The sequence below is a fragment of the Siphateles boraxobius genome, unplaced genomic scaffold (assembly GCF_051911475.1).
Source record: "Siphateles boraxobius isolate OS27281-9 unplaced genomic scaffold, OSU_SipBor_1 29, whole genome shotgun sequence".
NCBI classification, from domain to species: Eukaryota; Metazoa; Chordata; class Actinopteri; order Cypriniformes; family Leuciscidae; genus Siphateles; species Siphateles boraxobius.
This window is the reverse complement of record NW_027508908.1, coordinates 8,558,196-8,576,971: the sequence shown is the minus strand read 5'-3', so window position 1 is coordinate 8,576,971 and position 18,776 is coordinate 8,558,196. Positions and strand designations below refer to the sequence as shown.

At 43.3% G+C, this 18,776-nt stretch overlaps 1 protein-coding gene across 2 annotated transcripts in view; it reads right to left on the bottom strand.

Moving 5' to 3' along the window:
* Positions 1-18,776, bottom strand: part of ctnna2 (catenin (cadherin-associated protein), alpha 2) — a 583,061-nt gene that overhangs the window by 462,103 nt on the left and 102,182 nt on the right. For both annotated transcript variants that reach the window (XM_077246418.1, XM_077246419.1), the window contains one exon: positions 12,882-13,077. In XM_077246418.1, coding sequence (XP_077102533.1) covers positions 12,882-13,077 — 196 coding nt within the window. The remainder of the gene's footprint in view (positions 1-12,881; positions 13,078-18,776) is intronic.

The following is an 18,776-nucleotide window of genomic DNA, read 5'->3' as shown; positions in this document are numbered from 1 at the left end:
CAGATACATCAGTACGGTACTGTGGCATGCTAGCTAAAGTCGAAATGAGCAATTTGTCTTAGGTTCATTGACAGAATCTATTAATGACCCTACAGTAAGTGGACCTCCCATCATCCATCCGAACAGGAGCCGCAGGTGGGCAGAGTTGATTAATGAAAGCTTACAAAAAGCCCGACTGAGACATTAACAAAATGTCATTGAATCTGAGAATGATATACAGAGATGAAAGCTTGTGGCAAACTGACTTCACAGAGTCTATAGGGAAAGAGAGAACGGGAATATTTGTTTTTAACCCCGTACTGGCTCAGGCTCTGTGTGGGTGAACACTTGCATGTATACCATAAATAAGGCTGTTCTTTACCATATGTGCGCATTCTGCTGTTCTTCTCACACTGAACTGAAACGACAGAATGACAGCTATTCTTAACATTGTCTTGCTGCTGAAATGTCAGCAGTGTTCTCTGGCTCTGTGTATCTTTGTGGCAGCTCTACCTTCATGGATTACCACAGGAGGTTATTATATTTTTTATAGCTGTTTTTTAACCTCTACGGCACAACTGAACCAAGTCAATAGGACACACATCTTGCTCTTTGATTTTCATCCAATCCGTTCGAAACAATCATTATTTTTGCAATATTGTCTTTTACCTTACTTTGTCAGAAACCATTTATTCTTTTTTTTACGAACCAGCAACGTATCGTATCGAGGGCAGTGAATTCATCTATGCTGATTTAAAAAATAAAAAATAAAAACTGTGGTGAAAATCAAGTTTTTAATGTTGTTTATATGGCTATGTGTTGTTTTTAATATGCATTAAGACAAACCATGTACAAATTCATTTGTCAACACCATTGATGAGTTTTTTCTCCTTAAACCTGCAGTGAAAGAAAAAAGCGCAGTTTGAAATCGGTGGTGTTTCTAATGTCTACATTATAACCAATCACGTCAACGTCTGTGCATGCTTTAGCATACCATTAAATGTGTAATAGGTGATTCTCTACAGATTTTCTTTTTTTTTTCTTATACTGGTTGAAAGTCTCCTCACATCCTGATAGCAATCACTATGTTAAGCAGTCTAAATGTATTTTTTTTATAAATATATATCATCAGTGGAAGGCGTATGAGCATAAAATCTCCGTTAAATCATTTCATTCGGTCCGGAAAATATCCTTTCTGAAGAGTTGTTAGACGATCAACACTGAATGTTCGCTGGACGAACAGATTAATTTATGGTAATATTTATTCAGCAACACAAAGATAATGTGTTTAACTGATGCAAATATTTATAATTAATTATAACGAGTTATGATTAATTATTCATAATTCCCTTTGGAGCTAATTTGCTACAGCATTAAACCAAGCTTTTATGGTTGAATGCTTCCGGATTTTGGATGATGACTTCTTGAGCCTATACCAGTAAAGGCTAGGTCTTAAAAACTATTAGGGCGAACTCGGTCAGATTAAATACTCCTCCAAGATACACATGGCTGTAATCTGGAAAGTGTGACAGTAAAACATTAAGATAGGACTAGGTCATTTGCCGCCCCAGATAAATTTGGAATTGAATGAAATCATTTATTTGAAGAATTTAGGAGGAGGAACACTTGTGAGCATGGGGACTTGACTTTGTAGGAAATCAATTTACCTCTAAATGAATAAATAAAAAAAAACAGAAATCAGATATAAATATTTATAATTTATAGTCCCTCCTAATACTTCCTGCAACCAATAGGTTAAGGTTTGGCTGGTTAGCATAATTTAGTTGTCAGCTGCTGATAGGTTCCATTGGATTTATGGCACAGGTCCAGAAATGACAGGTTGCAGACTTACAGTGAGGCCCTGAAAAAAGCCGGACAATAGAGATGGTAACGGATTTATCCAGGTATTACAGACCTTAGTGCAGAGCATTTCGGCTAGCATTAGCTGGATAGCATATCGATCCCTGAGATTACCCTCAGCTCTCATTACTGAAACCTTGTTGAAAAACCACTGAAGTCTCTTTAATTTTTCAATGGATCGTCTGCATTGTCTTTTTATCCAGTGTCTACTTGTTAAGTCTTATATAATTGATTAGCAGCTTAATTATCTTTTGGTTGAAAGTTTCACGAAGTCATTTTTCATTGTCGGTAAGTGAATAAATCAATAACTGTGGGATGGGACACAAGCGACAATTAGATAGAAAAAGAACGGCTTCTCATTTATTTTTAAGTATTTTCTTTGTCCTTTGACCCCTGTTTCACACAGAGTAGGCTAACAGACGGTCAGCCATGGGAGCAGTAAGTCACTTGGACCATTATGCACAACCTGTTTATCAACCTCATCCCAGCTAAAGGTCGGCTTGATAATGGTCCACACAGAGTATTTTAACACACTTCATTCTGCTCCATCTGTCAGTAAAGTAGTCCATTCACTGCAGATCTGAGAATGGTTGTGCATTTTCACCACAAATGACTATTACAAACTCTGTGACTCTGATCTTGTGGAAAAATATACACTACCATCAAAAAGTTTGGGGTTGGTGAGATTTTTTTATATTTTTGAAATAACTTTTTTATGCTCACCAAGGATAATTTATTTGATCAAAAAAATGTATGAATTAAAAAAAAAAAATAGTTCAAGTTCATCTAATTTATATAGCACATTGTATAACAGCCACTGACTGACCAAAGTGCTTTAACTACAAAATTAAAAGACAATAATACTGTGCATTACAGCACAGCTAAGATAAGTATAGCAAAGCTAAGAACAGCCTTAAACAGGAGTAGCAAAAACATTGTCAGACTCAATGTCGGACTGATACTGTAAAAACAGTATCAGACTCATCAATAACAAAACAGAAATGGCAGTATCAGACTTAGATAAAAAGGGAAAACAGCATCATACTCAAAGGAGAAATGGTAAAACTAACCAACCTTATTTATAGGCCAAGGAAAACAAGTGCGTTTTTAAAAGTGACTTAAAAGAGATCACGGAAGGGGCTATCCTAACTTCTATGGGCAAATTGTTCCACAGCCGAGGCCCAAGCACAGAGAATGCTCAATCCCCTCTGCGTTTGAGTCTAGAATGTGGGACTAATAACAGGTTCTTATCGCTTGATCTCAGACTTCTTGATGGAGTATAAGGTTGCTGCAGTTCAGATAGAGAGCTCGGTGCTTGGTTGCATAAAGATTCATAAACAAATAAAAGGATTTTAAAATCAATTCTGAAATTAATGGGCAACCAATGAAGAGACCTCACAATTGGGGTGATATGGTCACTTTTTCAACTATTTGAGAGGAATCTTGCAGCAGCATTTTGCACTAATTGAAGACGAGCAGTTTGAGTTTTCGAAATACCGCAGTAAAGTGAATTGCAGTAGTCTACGCGAGAGGTGATAAAAGCATGGAAAGCCATTTCAAGAGTTTTATGATTAAGGAATGGTTTGACGTTCGACAGCAGACGAAGTTGATAAAAACTAGAGCTTATTACAAAGGAGATTTGTTTATCAAAGTTTAAAGACTCATCTAGTAGAACACCCAGGTTCCGTACACTTGAAGATTTAAAAGCCGATAGTCTGCCTAGGTCGAAGGTGGCAATCTGAGGATTAACAGTGGACCCAAAAACAATGATCTCGGTTTTGTTTTCATTTAGAAATAAAAAAAATTGGTCCAGCCAAAATTTAACTTCATCTAGACAACTTAGTAATGATGAAAGGACAAAGGGATCATTTCTCTTGATTGATACACACATTTGAGTATCGTCTGCATAACAGTGAAAAGATACCCCTTGTCTTCTTAAAATAGTGCCCAGTGGTAACATAAGAGAAGGCGCTAAGATAGATCCTTTAGGAAGACCACAGGTTAGATGCGCAGGTTACACAGGCACAGGTTAATTTATTCCTGTGGTGGCAAAGCTGAATTTTTAGCATCATTACTCCAGTCTTCAGTGTCACAAGATCCTTCAGAAATCATTGTAATATGCTGATTTGCTTCTCAATAATTTCTTATTGTTATGCATTTCTTTTTGAAAACAGTTGTGCTGTTGTGTTGAACAGTACTCATTTGAATACATATTTCCCCAAGCTGTATTTTATTCTTTGTTTTTTTCTCAAGGATTAGTTTGTTTAAAGTCCTGAATATAGACAAATAATCAACCCAAAATCCATTAATATTATATTAGCAAGAAATTTAAACTAAACAAATTAATCATTCATTACCTCATTGTAAAGTCCAAAAAAGAGAAAAGATATGATAGATAATGCATTTCAGCTTTTGGAGTTTAAAATTGGCTTTTTTCTCTTCTCCGCAACCTCATAATTGCTCTTCGACTGTGTTTATGGGATGATGAATGTCCTGTGAAACACCATCAATAACTGTTTGCCATTTTCATAGTGGTAATTTGGCTGAACAAACACTAACTTCAGTCCAGACCAATGAGTATGCAAGGTTTGGAAAGGGACTGTGTATGGGAACAATCATAAAAGAAAAAAGGATGGAGAAAAAAACTTAGTAAGAGAGATAGTGTGTGTGTAATGTACTGCCAGATAAGGGATGTAAATATAGGTAGAACTTATAGGTGACGGAGGTAAAAAAGCTATACCTTAACTGTCTGCAAACTGCCACACATAGGCAAAAAAAACAACAACACTAAAGACCACAGCAAATTACCACATTACTGACTTTAATGATGAGATAATATGACAGATAATGAGTCTGTTTGGTTGCCACATGACCCTAGAAGTCGTTTCTACTCTCTCAAGAAACCAGAATGACTAATGGACAGGCAAGTAGTCAAGAAGGAGCATTTTAGCCACTATGCCACACCAAATTCAGTTATAAAACCTTTAGAGCTGGCTGCTTGATGGGATTCTGGAACAAATGAGCATCTAACAACGAATGTTCTCAGAACTTTGGTTGACATTCTGGCAAGTTTCACTATAGATCTTATTCAGAGCAGTGCCAAGACAGGTATGGAAGCGAGGCTGTGAGGGATAGACTTACCATGTTTTCAATGGCATTTGCTTTAAACAAAATCAAAAATAAAAAGCTGTATAAGCTCCTAGATCACTAAGAATTTTCTACAGCCCATATTGTTGGGAGTGTTTTGTTTACTGACGTTTCTTGTAAAGATATTTTTTTGCAGTGTTTCATCAGCAGAACAATCCAAAAACACATTAAATAACAGCACAACCCTATGAAGAGATGTATGTCGTCTCGGTTACGTATGTAACCCTAGTTCCCTGATAGGGAACGAGACGCTGCGTCAAGCTGTGGGAACCCCTCTGCTTGTGTGCGCCATGAAGCACGTATGGAATCAGTCCAATGGAGAGACGGAACGTCATAGGCGGGTGACGTCATCGACCAGGAAACTATAAAGCACCCGCAAAACACAAGCGCGACAGCTTCTGATAGGCCTGAAGGATGCGCTAACGGGCATGCTGGGAGTATGGCAGAACGACGCAGCTTCTCGTTCCCTATCAGGGAACTAGGGTTACATATGTAACCGAGACGTTCCCTTTCAAGGGAACTCGAGCTGCGTCAAGCTGTGGGAACACCAATACCCACGTCGCCATAGGAGCAAATGACCGTCATGTGGGAACTAGCGCACAGAGGACGAGAGCACCTGCGCCCCAGGAGTGGAACATAAGTCCAATTCATAGAACTTAACAAATGTATGTGGTGAGGACCACCCAGCCGCATCACAAACATCACTTAGCGATACTCCTGACAACAATGCTTTAGAAGCAGCCATACTCCTAGTAGAGTGGGCTCGTACAGCCAAAGGTGAAGGCTGACCAGCCGACTCATAAGCAAGTGAGATGGCCTCAACCACCCATTTGCTCATTCTCTGTTTAGACGCGGGACACCCTTTCCTGGGTGGCCCAAAGCACACAAATAACTGTTCTGATTTCCTCCACAGGGCAGCTCTGTGGACCTAAGGGACGTAATGCCCTAACCGGGCAGAGAAGGTTAAGTTTCTCCTGATCTGATGACACAAAAGGAGGAGGATAGAAAGCCTGCAGCACTGCAGGTCTAACAGCATTAGTAGGGACCTTAGGGACATAACCTGGTCTAGGGTATAGAAAAACCTTAACCATACCATGCGAAAACTCCAGGCACGAGGGTGCAACCGACAGGGCCTGCAAATCTCTGATTCTCTTAAGTGAGGAGATTACAAGCAGAAAAAGAGTTTTATACGTGAGACATTTCTCAGAAACTTCCTCAATAGGTTCAAAGGGGGCCAAAGTAACAAGTAACTGGGTCCTGCCGGTGTTCTGCACACTAGGAAGTGAAAAGTTTCCACTTCAGGGCATATAACTTCCTTGTGGACGGAGCTCTGGAGTGAAGGATGGTCTCAACAACCTCAGTTGAGAGACCAGATTCTATAAGCTGGGCCCCCTCAGAGGCCAAGCCCACAGTTTCCACAACTCTGGGCGGGGGTGAAATATCGTACCGCCCTCCTGAGAGAGTAGATCCCTCCTGATCGGAATCTCCAAGGGAGAGCCGTCCAGAAGAGATATTAGGTCCGCGAACCATACTCGGGCCGGCCAGAATGGGGCTACTAGAAGTAGGCTGACCCCGTCCCGGCGAACCCTCTCCAGAACTCCTGGTAGCAGAGCAACCGGGGAAAAGCATACAGACGTGACCTCGGCCACGGCTGTACCAGAGCGTCCAACCCCAGAAGGGCTGGATGACTGATGGAGAATCACAGATGACAGTGCGTTGTCTCCTGGGAAGCGAATAGGTCCACCTCAGCGCGACCGAAACTCAACCAAAGGAGCTCCACCACCTCGGCCCCTGCCTCGACAAGGAGTTTGCTACCACATTCAAATAACCAGGAAGATACATAGGGGACCACAGGAGGATCTGACGGGCCAACTTGTAAAGTGGACGCGACCGCAGGCCCCCCTGATGATTTATATACGGGACCACCGACATGTTGTCTGACTGAACTAGCACATGATGACCTCTGAGGTCTGCTAGGAAGTGTTTCAAAGCTTGGAACACCGCCAACATCTCTAGACAATTTATATGCCATGATAAATGATGGTCCTGCCACAGACCTTGGGCTGGACGACCACTCATGACCGCCCCCCACCCTGTGAGGGAAGCATCCGTCGTTAGCGTTACGCGACGACAAAGAGCCCCCAACACAGGCCCTTTGGATAGGAACCAGGTTTCTTTCCACATGACCAGAGCACGAAAGCAGCGCCGCGTGACTTTGATCGTGCGGAGGGGATTTCCCCTCGGGGAGAATCCCTTGGTCCGGAGCCACCACTGCAGTGGTCTCATGTACAACAGGCCGCAAGGTATGACGTTGGACGCTGCTGCCATAAGACCCAACAGTCCCTGAAACTGTTTTACAGTGAGTAGCTGGCCTAGCTTTACTTGTTTCATAGCTGAAAGAATCGAAGCGATGCGGGTCGGAGAAAGTCGCGCCCGCATCGAGACCGAATCCCAAACGACACCCAGAAAAGTGGACTTCTGAGAAGGAGATAATACACTTTTCTTTGCGTTCAGCCTCAACCCCAACTTTCTTATATGAGCGAGAATGACATCTCGATGCTGAACCGCCATCTGCTCTGTCTGAGCTAAAATCAACCAATCGTCGATGTAATTGAGGATACGAATGCCCTGAAACCTCAGGGGCGCTAAAGCTGCATCCGTGCATTTCGTGAAAGTGTGGGGAGATAAAGCTAGGCCAAATGGAAGAACCTTGTACTGGTACGCCTCGCCCCCGAAGGCGAACCTCAGGAACTTCCTGTGTTGTGGAAGGATGGAAATATGGAAGTACGCGTCCTTCAGATCTATCGTGACAAACCAGTCCTCGGATCTGATTTGTGACACGATCTGCTTGATAGTGAGCATTTTGAATTTTAGCTTCCCTACCGAGCGATTCAACAGGTACATATCTAAAATGGGACGCAACCCCCCATCCTTCTTTGGAACGATGAAATATTGGCTGTAAAAACCTGACTCCAACCTGGGAGGAGGAACCCGTTCTATAGCCTCCTTTTGAAGGAGCGCTTTCACCTCTTGTTCCATTACCAGAGCCTGCTCGGGGGCCACCACTTTGGGCAGAACCCCTCTGAATTTTGGTGGACGACACCTGGATTGGATAGCATAACCCTTTTTTACTGTGTGCAGAACCCACTGAGATATTTTTGGAAGGCTTTTCCACTGTGCCAGAAATACTACTAAGGGTACCAGTCTCTCGAGACTGGCCTCTGGTGTAACTTGAGCAGCAAACATAGCGCCCTGTAACGACGCACCAGCAGGGAACGACTGGCTTAACTGCTCTGAGACCCTCCTCAGAGGGGACGAGCGTCCCTCGGGAAAGTGCTCGCTGGGACCGTCTGTGCCCCGGCATGAAGGCGGGGTTGGCAGAACGGGCCCCTGAGGGCACCGAAGAAGAGCGGGCACCGTGTAATGCGGTGAACACCTCTCTCCCACGGCAGGGACCACCCTCAGCATCCTGACGCCAGTGGCGTCAGGACTTCCTCTTTGCCGAAGCCTTCTTAGCCATAATAACTGTCCTCAGATCAGTTTTGCCAGAAGACTTCGGCTGAGAGTGCCGCGTCTGGTCCCACTGTTTAGAAGGGGGGGCGCGAGACACGACACTCTGCTTCTGTTGTGCCCTATGTGAGGAGCTGACTGACGGCCTGGACTGCTCCCGCCCAGCAGTACCGGGGACATGAATTTTAAGAGGCATACATTTCTGAAACACTGCCGACTGTTTCTTCTCTTCCTGAAATCTATCTATGACAGTATTGACAGAATCACCAAAAAGACCATGAGGAGAGCGCGTAGCGTCCAAAAGAAAAGCTTTGTCTTTTTCTTTCATGCCAGAGAGATTTAACCATAGATGCCTCTCTGCGGCCACCAGGGCTGCCCATTAGCCTGGCCGACTCCTTGGTGGCGCGCAGAGATAAAACTGCAGCCTGACGCAGTTCGCGAACTACGTCAGTGCTGACCTCTTGAGTGTCACTCACATCCTGTAATAAGTCAGCCTGGTATGCCTGCAAGATGGACATCGTGTGCAGGCACGCCGAGGCTTGACCGACCGCCGAATACGCCTTACCCACTAAAGCTGATGTACTTCTAAGAGGCTTAGAGGGAAAAAGTGGTGCTTTAAAAGAAGATGCAGCTTCAGCAGAAAGATGACTAGCAAGCGCCTCTTCTGCTTTGGGCATCGCCCCATAACCATGAGATTTAGCCCCCACAATGTTTGAATAAGTGGACGTTTGAGGGCTAAAAACACGATAAGAGACCGGCTTTTTCCACGATCTCGAAACCTCTGTGTGGAGATCAGGGAAGAAGTGCAAGCACCGGCGTGGAGGTTGAGAACGGGAAGGCAGAAATCTTTCATCTAATTTAGATTTTTCTCTAGACTCCTGCCTAACAGCTGGCCACTCGATGCTTAATTTAGAAACAGCACGAGTGAGCACCTCCATAAGCTCCTCACTTTCGGGAGGGCGAGATGGCGAATCATCAACATCTCCCGCATCCAGACTAACAACATCCAGATCCTCAGAACTGGATAGTTGCATTACTGGGGCCTCAGTTCGGGGGGAAGAAACCGCAGAGCGTGTTTCCGAACCCGAGACTGAGGCACTGGATCTAACAGGTAAGGGCTGAGATATGGCAAAGCCCGTCTCAAGCCCCACTGTTAGATCCATCTGTGATCCCCACGAATGACGTCGCCACTCAGCCTTGGCATAAGCGGGACCCGATCCGCGGGGATCGCGAACCGAACCACTCTCCTCAAAGAGTGATCGGCGGGAGCGGAGCGTTCTAAGAGGCAAACGCTCGCAATGCTCACAATCAGCCCCCTCGAGAGCTGACTGGGCATTCTGCACTCCCAAACAAACAACACATAAGCTGTGTGTATCCCCGCCCGTTAAATAGCGCGAGCAGGGAGGAACACACTTCTTAAATTGTTGTTCGCTCGCCATTGTCTCTCAATATAATATATATATATATATATATATATATATATAGTTTTTTGAAATAGTGAAACTCCTGTTTAGTGACAGACAAAAACACTTGAGACAGAACCACATATAGCGCTTACTGAAGGCATAGAAGCTGTCGCGATTGTGTTTTGGGGGTGCTTTATAGTTTCCTGGTCGATGACGTCACCTGCCTATGGCGTTCCGTCTCTCCATTGGACTGATTCCATACGTGCTTCATGACGCACACACGCAGAGGCGTTCCCACAGCTTGACGCAGCTCGAGTTCCCTTGAAAGGGAACTATCCCTCACAGCCTCGCTTTCATTCCCGCTAAAACTCAAAGATAGTGCTGCAGAGAATAATGATACATTTTATATAGTTGCTTGGTGACAAATATAATACAGGGTGTGGGGGTGTTTGGGGGTGGTGGAGTGAGAGAGAGCGCGTGAAGCCTTGTTTATACTCGACTTGTATATATCCGCACGAGCGGCAAAAATGACGTCGTTGCGGTCGTCATTGCGCAAGACCCCATTTCGCCTGGCGGTGTGCATGCCACTTTTTGTAAAGCCTTGTTTTTACTCGATGCGTCCGCACAAGCACGAGTCTCCGCTGACTGTGTGCGCACCTCCCCAAACGGACGAGACATTTACACTTGACGTGCTCACCGTTGTGCTAGTCTGTGAAACGACAGGGGGCGACTCGGAGTAATTCTCCTCTAAACCACCAGGAATCAGCAGTGAAGAAGTAGTTTTCTGTTTATTAGTAGTTTATTAATTGTTGAAATTCAAATTAAAAAGAGTAATAAATGCAGTAGGGTTGCACTTTCACTGCATGTAAACTTAAACAACTGAAGCCTTATTGAAGAGTGTTTAAACCTTAATTTCATCAGCAGGGCTTACTTCTGCTATTGTAGGCTTATTTTGTAAATGTAGTTACTTTAGACAAGTGCAAACTGGGTGCTTAATGCAAATGTGTTCCTATTCACAAAATTAGAGGCTTTTATGGTCGCCCATCAATGCAAAGTCTCTAAGTGTATGGAAGGATCATAAACATGCTGGTACAGACATACCAGCTCGGACAAAGAAGTCAAAGTCGTTCATCTTCGGATGCGGTGCCGCGCGCGATGTTACAAAAAGTGCCGTGCACACCGCCAGGCGAAATGGGTCTTGTGCACCCAACACGCACGACCGCCCACACCGCAATGACGCAATTTTTGCCGCGCGCTCTTGCGGACGCGTCAAGTATGACCCCTAACCCCTAAAATCCACTGGATCTGTCTACGGCGCGGAACGTCAGCGTTGCGGATGCCGGAGCTAATCGCGGCCATTATAGTCAATGCTCTTAACCCCTAAAATCCACTGGATCCGTCTACGGCGCGGAACGTCAGCGCCACGTTTTTGATGCGTCCCTAGCTCGGCGTCAAAGTCCGCTGGAAGCGTCTCAGACGCGTTTCAGCAGCGGAGCGTTGGTCTCCACAGGGTGTTTTATTTTAAAAATAGACCGGATCCTCTATGCCGTTCTGTGTCTGACTTCCTGCCCGGTACGATGTACGTCTGAGACGCTTCCAGTGGACTTTGACGCCGAGCTAGGGACGCATCAAAAACGTGGCGCTGACGTTCCGTGCCGTAGACGGATCCAGTGGATTTTAGGGGTAAACAAGGCTTGACATCGCGTGCGGCGCCGCATCCGAAGATGCGCGACTTCGAGCCGAATCTGGCCGAGCACATACGTCTTATCACACCGGCACCCAGTTTGTGGGTCTAGTAGTTGCTTAAATTTACAAAATGAGCCAGCAATAGCAGACATATGCCCTTTTAATTATGGTCCATGTTTTATAAATAAAATTCTCGAAACTAAATGAAAATGTTTAGTGAATTTAGAAAATATGTAGCTAAGTTATTGTTAATTTAGTTGTATATGTTCTCAGATTCATTTATTTTGTTCTAATGTAACAAGTAGCCTAATAATCTCAAGGTTTACTGCTTTAGCCTGCACGATTCTTTTGTAATGTGGTTTTGGTGAAGTGTACTAAAATAAACATTCACCTGTGTACCTTCTTCTCACCGCTGATTCATGGTGGTTAAGAGGGCAATTACTCTGAGTCACCTCCTGCCGTTTCAAAGAAAGGTACAACGGCGAGCACGTCAAGTATAAACGCTTCGTCCGTTTGGGGAGGTGGGCGCAGGCAGCGGAGGCTCGCGCTGCAGAGCCAGGCGAAAGTATAAACTTTCGAGAGAGCGCGAGAGGTATGGGTGAGTGAGAGAGAGAGAGAGAGAGAGAGAGAGAGAGAGAGAGAGAGAGAGAGAGAGAGAGAGAGAGAGAGAGAGAGAGAGAGAGAGGGACGAGTGAGAGGTAGGGCTGCAAGTCAATAAGGTGAACCAATGATTCAATGGCCAGATTCATAAAGTGAGCCATTTACTTAATTCCTGAATGTATCAGCCGTTTAAACAAATCGAATGAATGAATGATTGACTGACTCAGTGACTTACTCATTAAAACATTTATTTTAAAGTATAATTTCATAAAAATATAGAAGTATTTCATATTTCCATATAAAAAAAAACATTAAAGGTATAGGTCACTCAAAAATGAAAATTCTGCCATCATTTGTTTTAGAATTTACTTGTAATAGATTCTATGTTATTATTTTTTTTCTAAAGCTATTTTTTGTAATGTCTATTTGATGCTTTTCTCATTTAACACAATACTGACTTTAAATTATCTTTTGGGGGTAATTTCTCAGCCAAATTTGACAATTTGCAATTAATTAGATTAATCACCACATCATGTAATTAATTAGATTAAAATAAATAATCACTTGACAGCCCTAAAAATTGCATTTTCACAACGTAATGGGAACATAAGCTAAATATTTTAAGAGCATATTCATATTTTTTAGTTTGATTTAGTTTGGGAATGTTCTTCAGTGTGATAACACCCTGCTCACCTTGCTTGCGGACGTCCTCTACAGCTGCGATAAGCTCCTCTTTTAGGTCCTGGCTGTCCTTAGCAATCTGCTCGCCCTTTTCTAAAAAGTTCTGGGTCGCCTGCTCCACGGACACAGCCAGCACATGAGCCTTCTTAGAGCGGCCCTTTTTCTTACTGGATGGGCCTTTATTACTGGTGTTGACCAGGGTGGTCACCTGTGGACGAGAAGAGTCAAAGATGAAGATGAATGTAATGATTGTTGTGTAAAAAAGACTCCTTTGACTCACATTTCGACTGACCTGCATAAAGTACTGTAGGTCTACCAACACAGTCCATATGGCACATTTAAAGTAAAGTGTTATGTACACAAGGATGATCAAGCATAAGTTTGTTTATTTCTAAATCAATGTCTCAGAAAAACTGCTGGGTTTGTGTGCTTTCAGAATTATGTACAAGTAAGGGGACGCTTGCATTCGCAACAGTCAAAGATATACATCTATAGCATAGACCAACAATTAAAAAGACGCAGTCAAGCACCAGGACGTGCCCCGTGCGAACAGAACCCAAGTGTCCCCTTCAAACTCACCATTAAATATCAAACATAAGTTAATGTCACCATTAGAAGTCAAAAGTCAATTTGAAACCTTGAATAGTAATAATGCAAGCATTCCAATTATTTTTTTAGTTTAGTTCAATAAATGTATGTCAAGACCTGAATTTATTTCCAATTAATTATAAAGAAATATTTAAGAAATGTAATATCTTATGAATATATATATATATATATATATATATATATATATATATATATATATATATATATATATATATATATATATATATATATATATATTAGGGCTGTCAAAATAACGCGTTAATTTCGATTAATTAATCTGAGAAGAAATAACGCGTTAAAAAAAATAACGCCGATTAATCCATTCCGTTTTGACCTTTGCGGAGACGTTCTAGCATTCGTGTAAATAGAAGGAGGGATACAAGAACGCGCTGCTTGGATCATTGTTTGGAACATTTACTTTTAACAAACGGAGTTCGTCAAACTCTAAAGTACCACATCAATGCAAAGCATCCAGGAGTGTGTGCGTGAGTCGGCGAGTGTGTCTGAGAGAAAGCGCGCTTGTGTGTGTGTGTGTGTGTTGTAACTTTTCAAGGCCTCTCACGTCACACAACCATTTTCTCACGCACAGAATAATCGCGCACCAAAGAGAGGACACGGAAACAGACAAGACAGAGCACGTTACTTATGATATTAAAAAAATCTCAGCTCTCAGATTCTGTTAATTTTATTACGAAAATCAAACAATACCGTTTTGGCGTTTGTAAATGTGAAATGACAGATCCCTATAGCGGCACGTGAACCGATCATCTCTAGCTAATAGTAAATAAACACGAATGACCAATGTTGAAAGATACAGTAGGGCAGCCTAAAACTTACCGAAATGTATATTGTAAGTTACCTCAGGAAAGCCATTTCATGACCATATAGCATGTTATAGTTGGCTATAAAAAAGAGCTATAGAGAGTATTTTTCAAAATTTATGTAGCCTACTAGTATATTACGTATGGATTATATTTTTACTTAGCCTATATCAAAGTTGTTATTTGTAATAAACACGCATTATATTTAATTTGAGCTATTTTTAACCCTAAATACTACCAGCTGATAAGGCTCCCTGTATTTTTACAGCATTGGGTGAGATTTTTTTTTTCTTGAGAAAAGAATGCCTATCTTGTGTACCTAATATTTATCCAAATGAGTCAATATTGCATCAAATCACAATAATTAAATTAAATTGAAACCGTGAAATTTGTGTCAAGCAATAATAATAAAAACGTAGCTTACCAGAAATTGTACCATGTAAACATTGTAAGATTGTGTATGTGATTAATTTAGATTAATTAATTACAGAGTATGTAATTAATTAGATTAAATTTTTTTATCGATTGACAGCCCTAATATATATATATATATATATATATATATATATATATATAGAACAAATTGTTTTAAATAAATATTTGTTTGTGTGTGTGTGTGTGCGTGCGTGCGTGCGTGCGTGCGTGCGTGCGTGCGTGTGTGTGTGTGTTTTAAAAAAAAATATGTCAGAAGCAAAAAAAAAGGTTTTATTACTTTAAACAAAGGTTTGGTGTGAGCTATTTATTTATATATAGTTATATCTATTAATCTATTTTAGCTTTGGAAACTGTGATAGTGATTTTTCCATGATTATTTGATTAACATAATTGAAAAGAACAGCATTCAGGGTATTTATACAGGGTATTTATATATATACAGAAATTTATTACCATCAAATTCCATCATAGTACAACCTTTTTTTTTACCTTTTACATCAGTGTTGTTGAATGGTTTATAAGAGAAGTAGCAAACTGCCTCAGGTCTGAATTGTGAAAAAAATAGCTTAATTTATTGATTTAACAACTGCATCGCAATCAAAATCCTCACATTTCCCACATTAAGCAGAAGTATGAAATTGGACAGGGTAAAAAAAAAAAAAAACGGTGCTTACTTGCTTTGACAAAAGAGATTATTTGCAGTGCAGACATTTCTGGCAATTTGCCACATTTGTCTACACATTTTGTATGATCTTTAGTGAATCATTCCATAGTCAGGCATTAAGCTCTCAAAGGGCCTATAAAACAGTGCTGTTTTTCACTTTCTGCTGCAGGTCTCTGCTGGGACCGTTCTCCCAGGGTAATGTATTTTCAAGGACACCCACGCTAAGCAATTGCCATAGTACAACAAAGAACTAACTTGAATTCCCTTTAAGTCAGTCACATTTAACGTTATGTTGGACTTATCTCAAGGGATCTCGCCTGGGAGCCCAATCACCTCAAGGGGTAACAAAACGAGCCAATGGACATTAGCCAGTAAGATTTGCATGCCAAGTCACACCAGCAAACTCAGCCTGCTGATAAAACTTAAGCCTGCTGATAAAACGTTATTTCCAAACCGCAGCCACATTACCATCGTGGGGCTTCCGCATAGATCTGAATGATGAGCAAGAGATGGGTCCGTCCCTATCGCTTGCTGCATCACCAGATCCACACGTTCCCTCGTGTGATCCCGAAGCGCGCTCCGGTGCTGCTTCGGTTCATGCGGGGGACGATGATATATCTCTTGGGTCAGCGGACTACGAGCAGCCTACCTCCGAGCGTTCCTCTTGCGAAAATAAATCTGTCGAGGAATTGATCGAGGTGGTTACTCGCGCGGTGGCCAGGTTACAGCTTGACGCGAACAAGAGACCCGCAAACATAGTAAGCTAGAAGATAGGTTTCTGTCCGGACGCTCGCGAGCTATCTCTATCCTGGTCCGGCATCTTCATTAAAGAGACCTACCCTCCCCACGAAGCCATGCAAAACAACTTCGGCGCTCGTGGGAAAAGCTTATCAAGCTGCAGGATATGTCTCTACGTGCTACCAAGCAAACGGACCGTGCAATCGGTCATTCAATGTCCGTGGTGGTTAGCACGGAGAGGTAGCTGTGGTTGAACTTAACTGGAATTATAGATAAAGACTGCGTCTTTCTGCTAGACTCTTTAGTTTCACCCTCTGGCCTGTTTGGCGACTCTGTCAACACAGTAGTCACCAGGTTCAGAGAGGTTAAAGAGCATGAGGAAGCTTTTGTCCAATGTTTGCTTTCAGGGGCGAAGCGTACCAATTTCGGGTTCTTCCATTCGATCTAGTCTTGTCACCTCGTACATCCACAAAATGCATGGATGCAGCACTGGATCCATTAAGACTACATTGCATTCGCATTTTGAATTATATCGATGATTGGTTAATACTAGAACAAACGCAAGAGATGGTGCTTTAACACGGAGACATTGTGTTAGCTCATCTAGTTTCTCTAGGGTTGAGACTCAACGCCAAGAAGAGCGTTCTTTCTCCTGCCCAGAGAAAAACTTATCTCGGGATCGTTTGGGATTTGATCACTATGCGGGCACAACTGTCTCCCGCTCGAATCAAGACCATTCGGCATACCATGAGCAAAGTCAGGCCAGGCCAAATTCGCAGTGTTCGGCAGAACCAAAAATGTTTGGTTTCATGGCTTCAGCATCCACGGTGATTCCTCTCTTGCTGTTGCACATGAGACCATTTCAGTTGTGGCTAAAAGCAAGGGCATTTCATCCAAGGGCCAAACCTCAAAGGCAAATAAAAGTGACACACTGCAGGCTTTGCACACTATCTATATGGCTCAGACCCCGGTTCCTCGCCTTGGGTTCCACTCTAGGGGTGCCTCGTCATCGCACACTGTTAACGACAGACGCCTCCCTGATGGGCTGGGGAGTGGTCTTTTGTGGTAGTCCAGCTCAAGGGGAATGGGAGGGTTATCAGCTCGATTGGCACATCAACTGCCTCGAGTTGATGGCTGTATTTCTGACCCTGAAATACTTTCTCCCTCAGTTGAGATGCTGTCATGTCCTAGTGCGGGTGGACAACACAGCGGCAGTCTCTTACATAAATCACCAGGGAGGTCTTAGCTTACGCAATCTGAACAGAAAAGCTAGGCAGATTTTTATCTGGGCCCAGGAGGGACCAAGTTCCTGTCACTCAGGGCAGTGAACATTCCAGGGCATCTGAATGTGGGAGCGGATTTACTGTCCAGACAGAAACTACCGATGGGGGAATGGAAACTCCACCCAGAAGTAGTGAAAAAGATTTGGACCAGATTTTACGAAGTGGAGGTGGACCTCTTTGCCTTCCATCAGACAGCGCAATGTCCCCTCTACTTCTTTCTGAGTCACCCAGCTCCCCTGGGTCTGGATGCGATGGCCACATATGGCCCAAAATACGCCTGTATGCGTTTCCTCCAGTTTCTCTGCTCCCGGGAGTTCTAGCCAGAGTTTGCCAACAAGGGTCTAGCCTCCTACTGATAGCGCCACGTTGGCCGAACAGAGTATGGTTCTCGGAGATAATATCTCTTCTCGACGGCTCGCCTTGGGCGATTCCGGAGATGGGGGTCCTCAGACGGAGAGCACGATATATTTCATCCCAGGCCTTACCTGTGAAACCTTCATGTTTGGCCCCTAAGGGGTACCAATTGAGAGACACTGGGCTTTCACCCGATGTTATTGAGACCATTCTAAGTGCTAGGGCTTCCTCCACTAGAAAGAGTTATGCCAACAAATGGGGTGTCTTTGAAAGGTGGTGTGTTGTATATAATGCAAATCCGGTCAACTGCCAGATTGCTTCAGTTCTGGATTTCCTGCTGGAAAAATTATCAACAGGCACATGCCCCGCTACTCTCAGGGTTTATGTCTCACAGACTGTGTCCAGTCCGTGCTCTTCAGGCCTACGTCCACCGCACTAGCCAGTGGCGTAAGTCAGAGCAACTGTTCGTCTGCTATGGGGGGGGGGGACCACCATGGGGGTCGCTGCCTCTACTGCTCTGGCAAGTGGTGCCCCCTTGCAATTTGTTTGTGATGCAGCGGGTAGGTCCTCTCCGCACACATTGATAAGATTTTATACTTTGGATGTGCATGCCACTCCGGGCTCTCACGTCCTTAAGTCGACAGCACAAGCTAATGTATAGGGCCTTCTTGCATTCTTATGAGCACACTTACACAACCGTAAGGGGTCCAGACACTTTCAAGCACGGTGGCGTGGGTACTCTTGTTCCCAATGCGCTAAGCAGCACAGCAGCGATTGTAGATTTTGAAAGGGAACGATCCGGGTTACTTGACTGTAACCTTGTTCCCTGAAAAAACGGAATGAGATGCTGTGCTGCATTGCCGTGCGGAAGATGTCCTAGGACTACTCTTCAAACAAAATATCCTGACGATGCACCTGTGGCTCATCTATTTCTAGCTTCGTGTCGCAGGTGCGCATCGATGGCGTCATCGACCGACACTATAATACTTCTGGGGCAATTCTA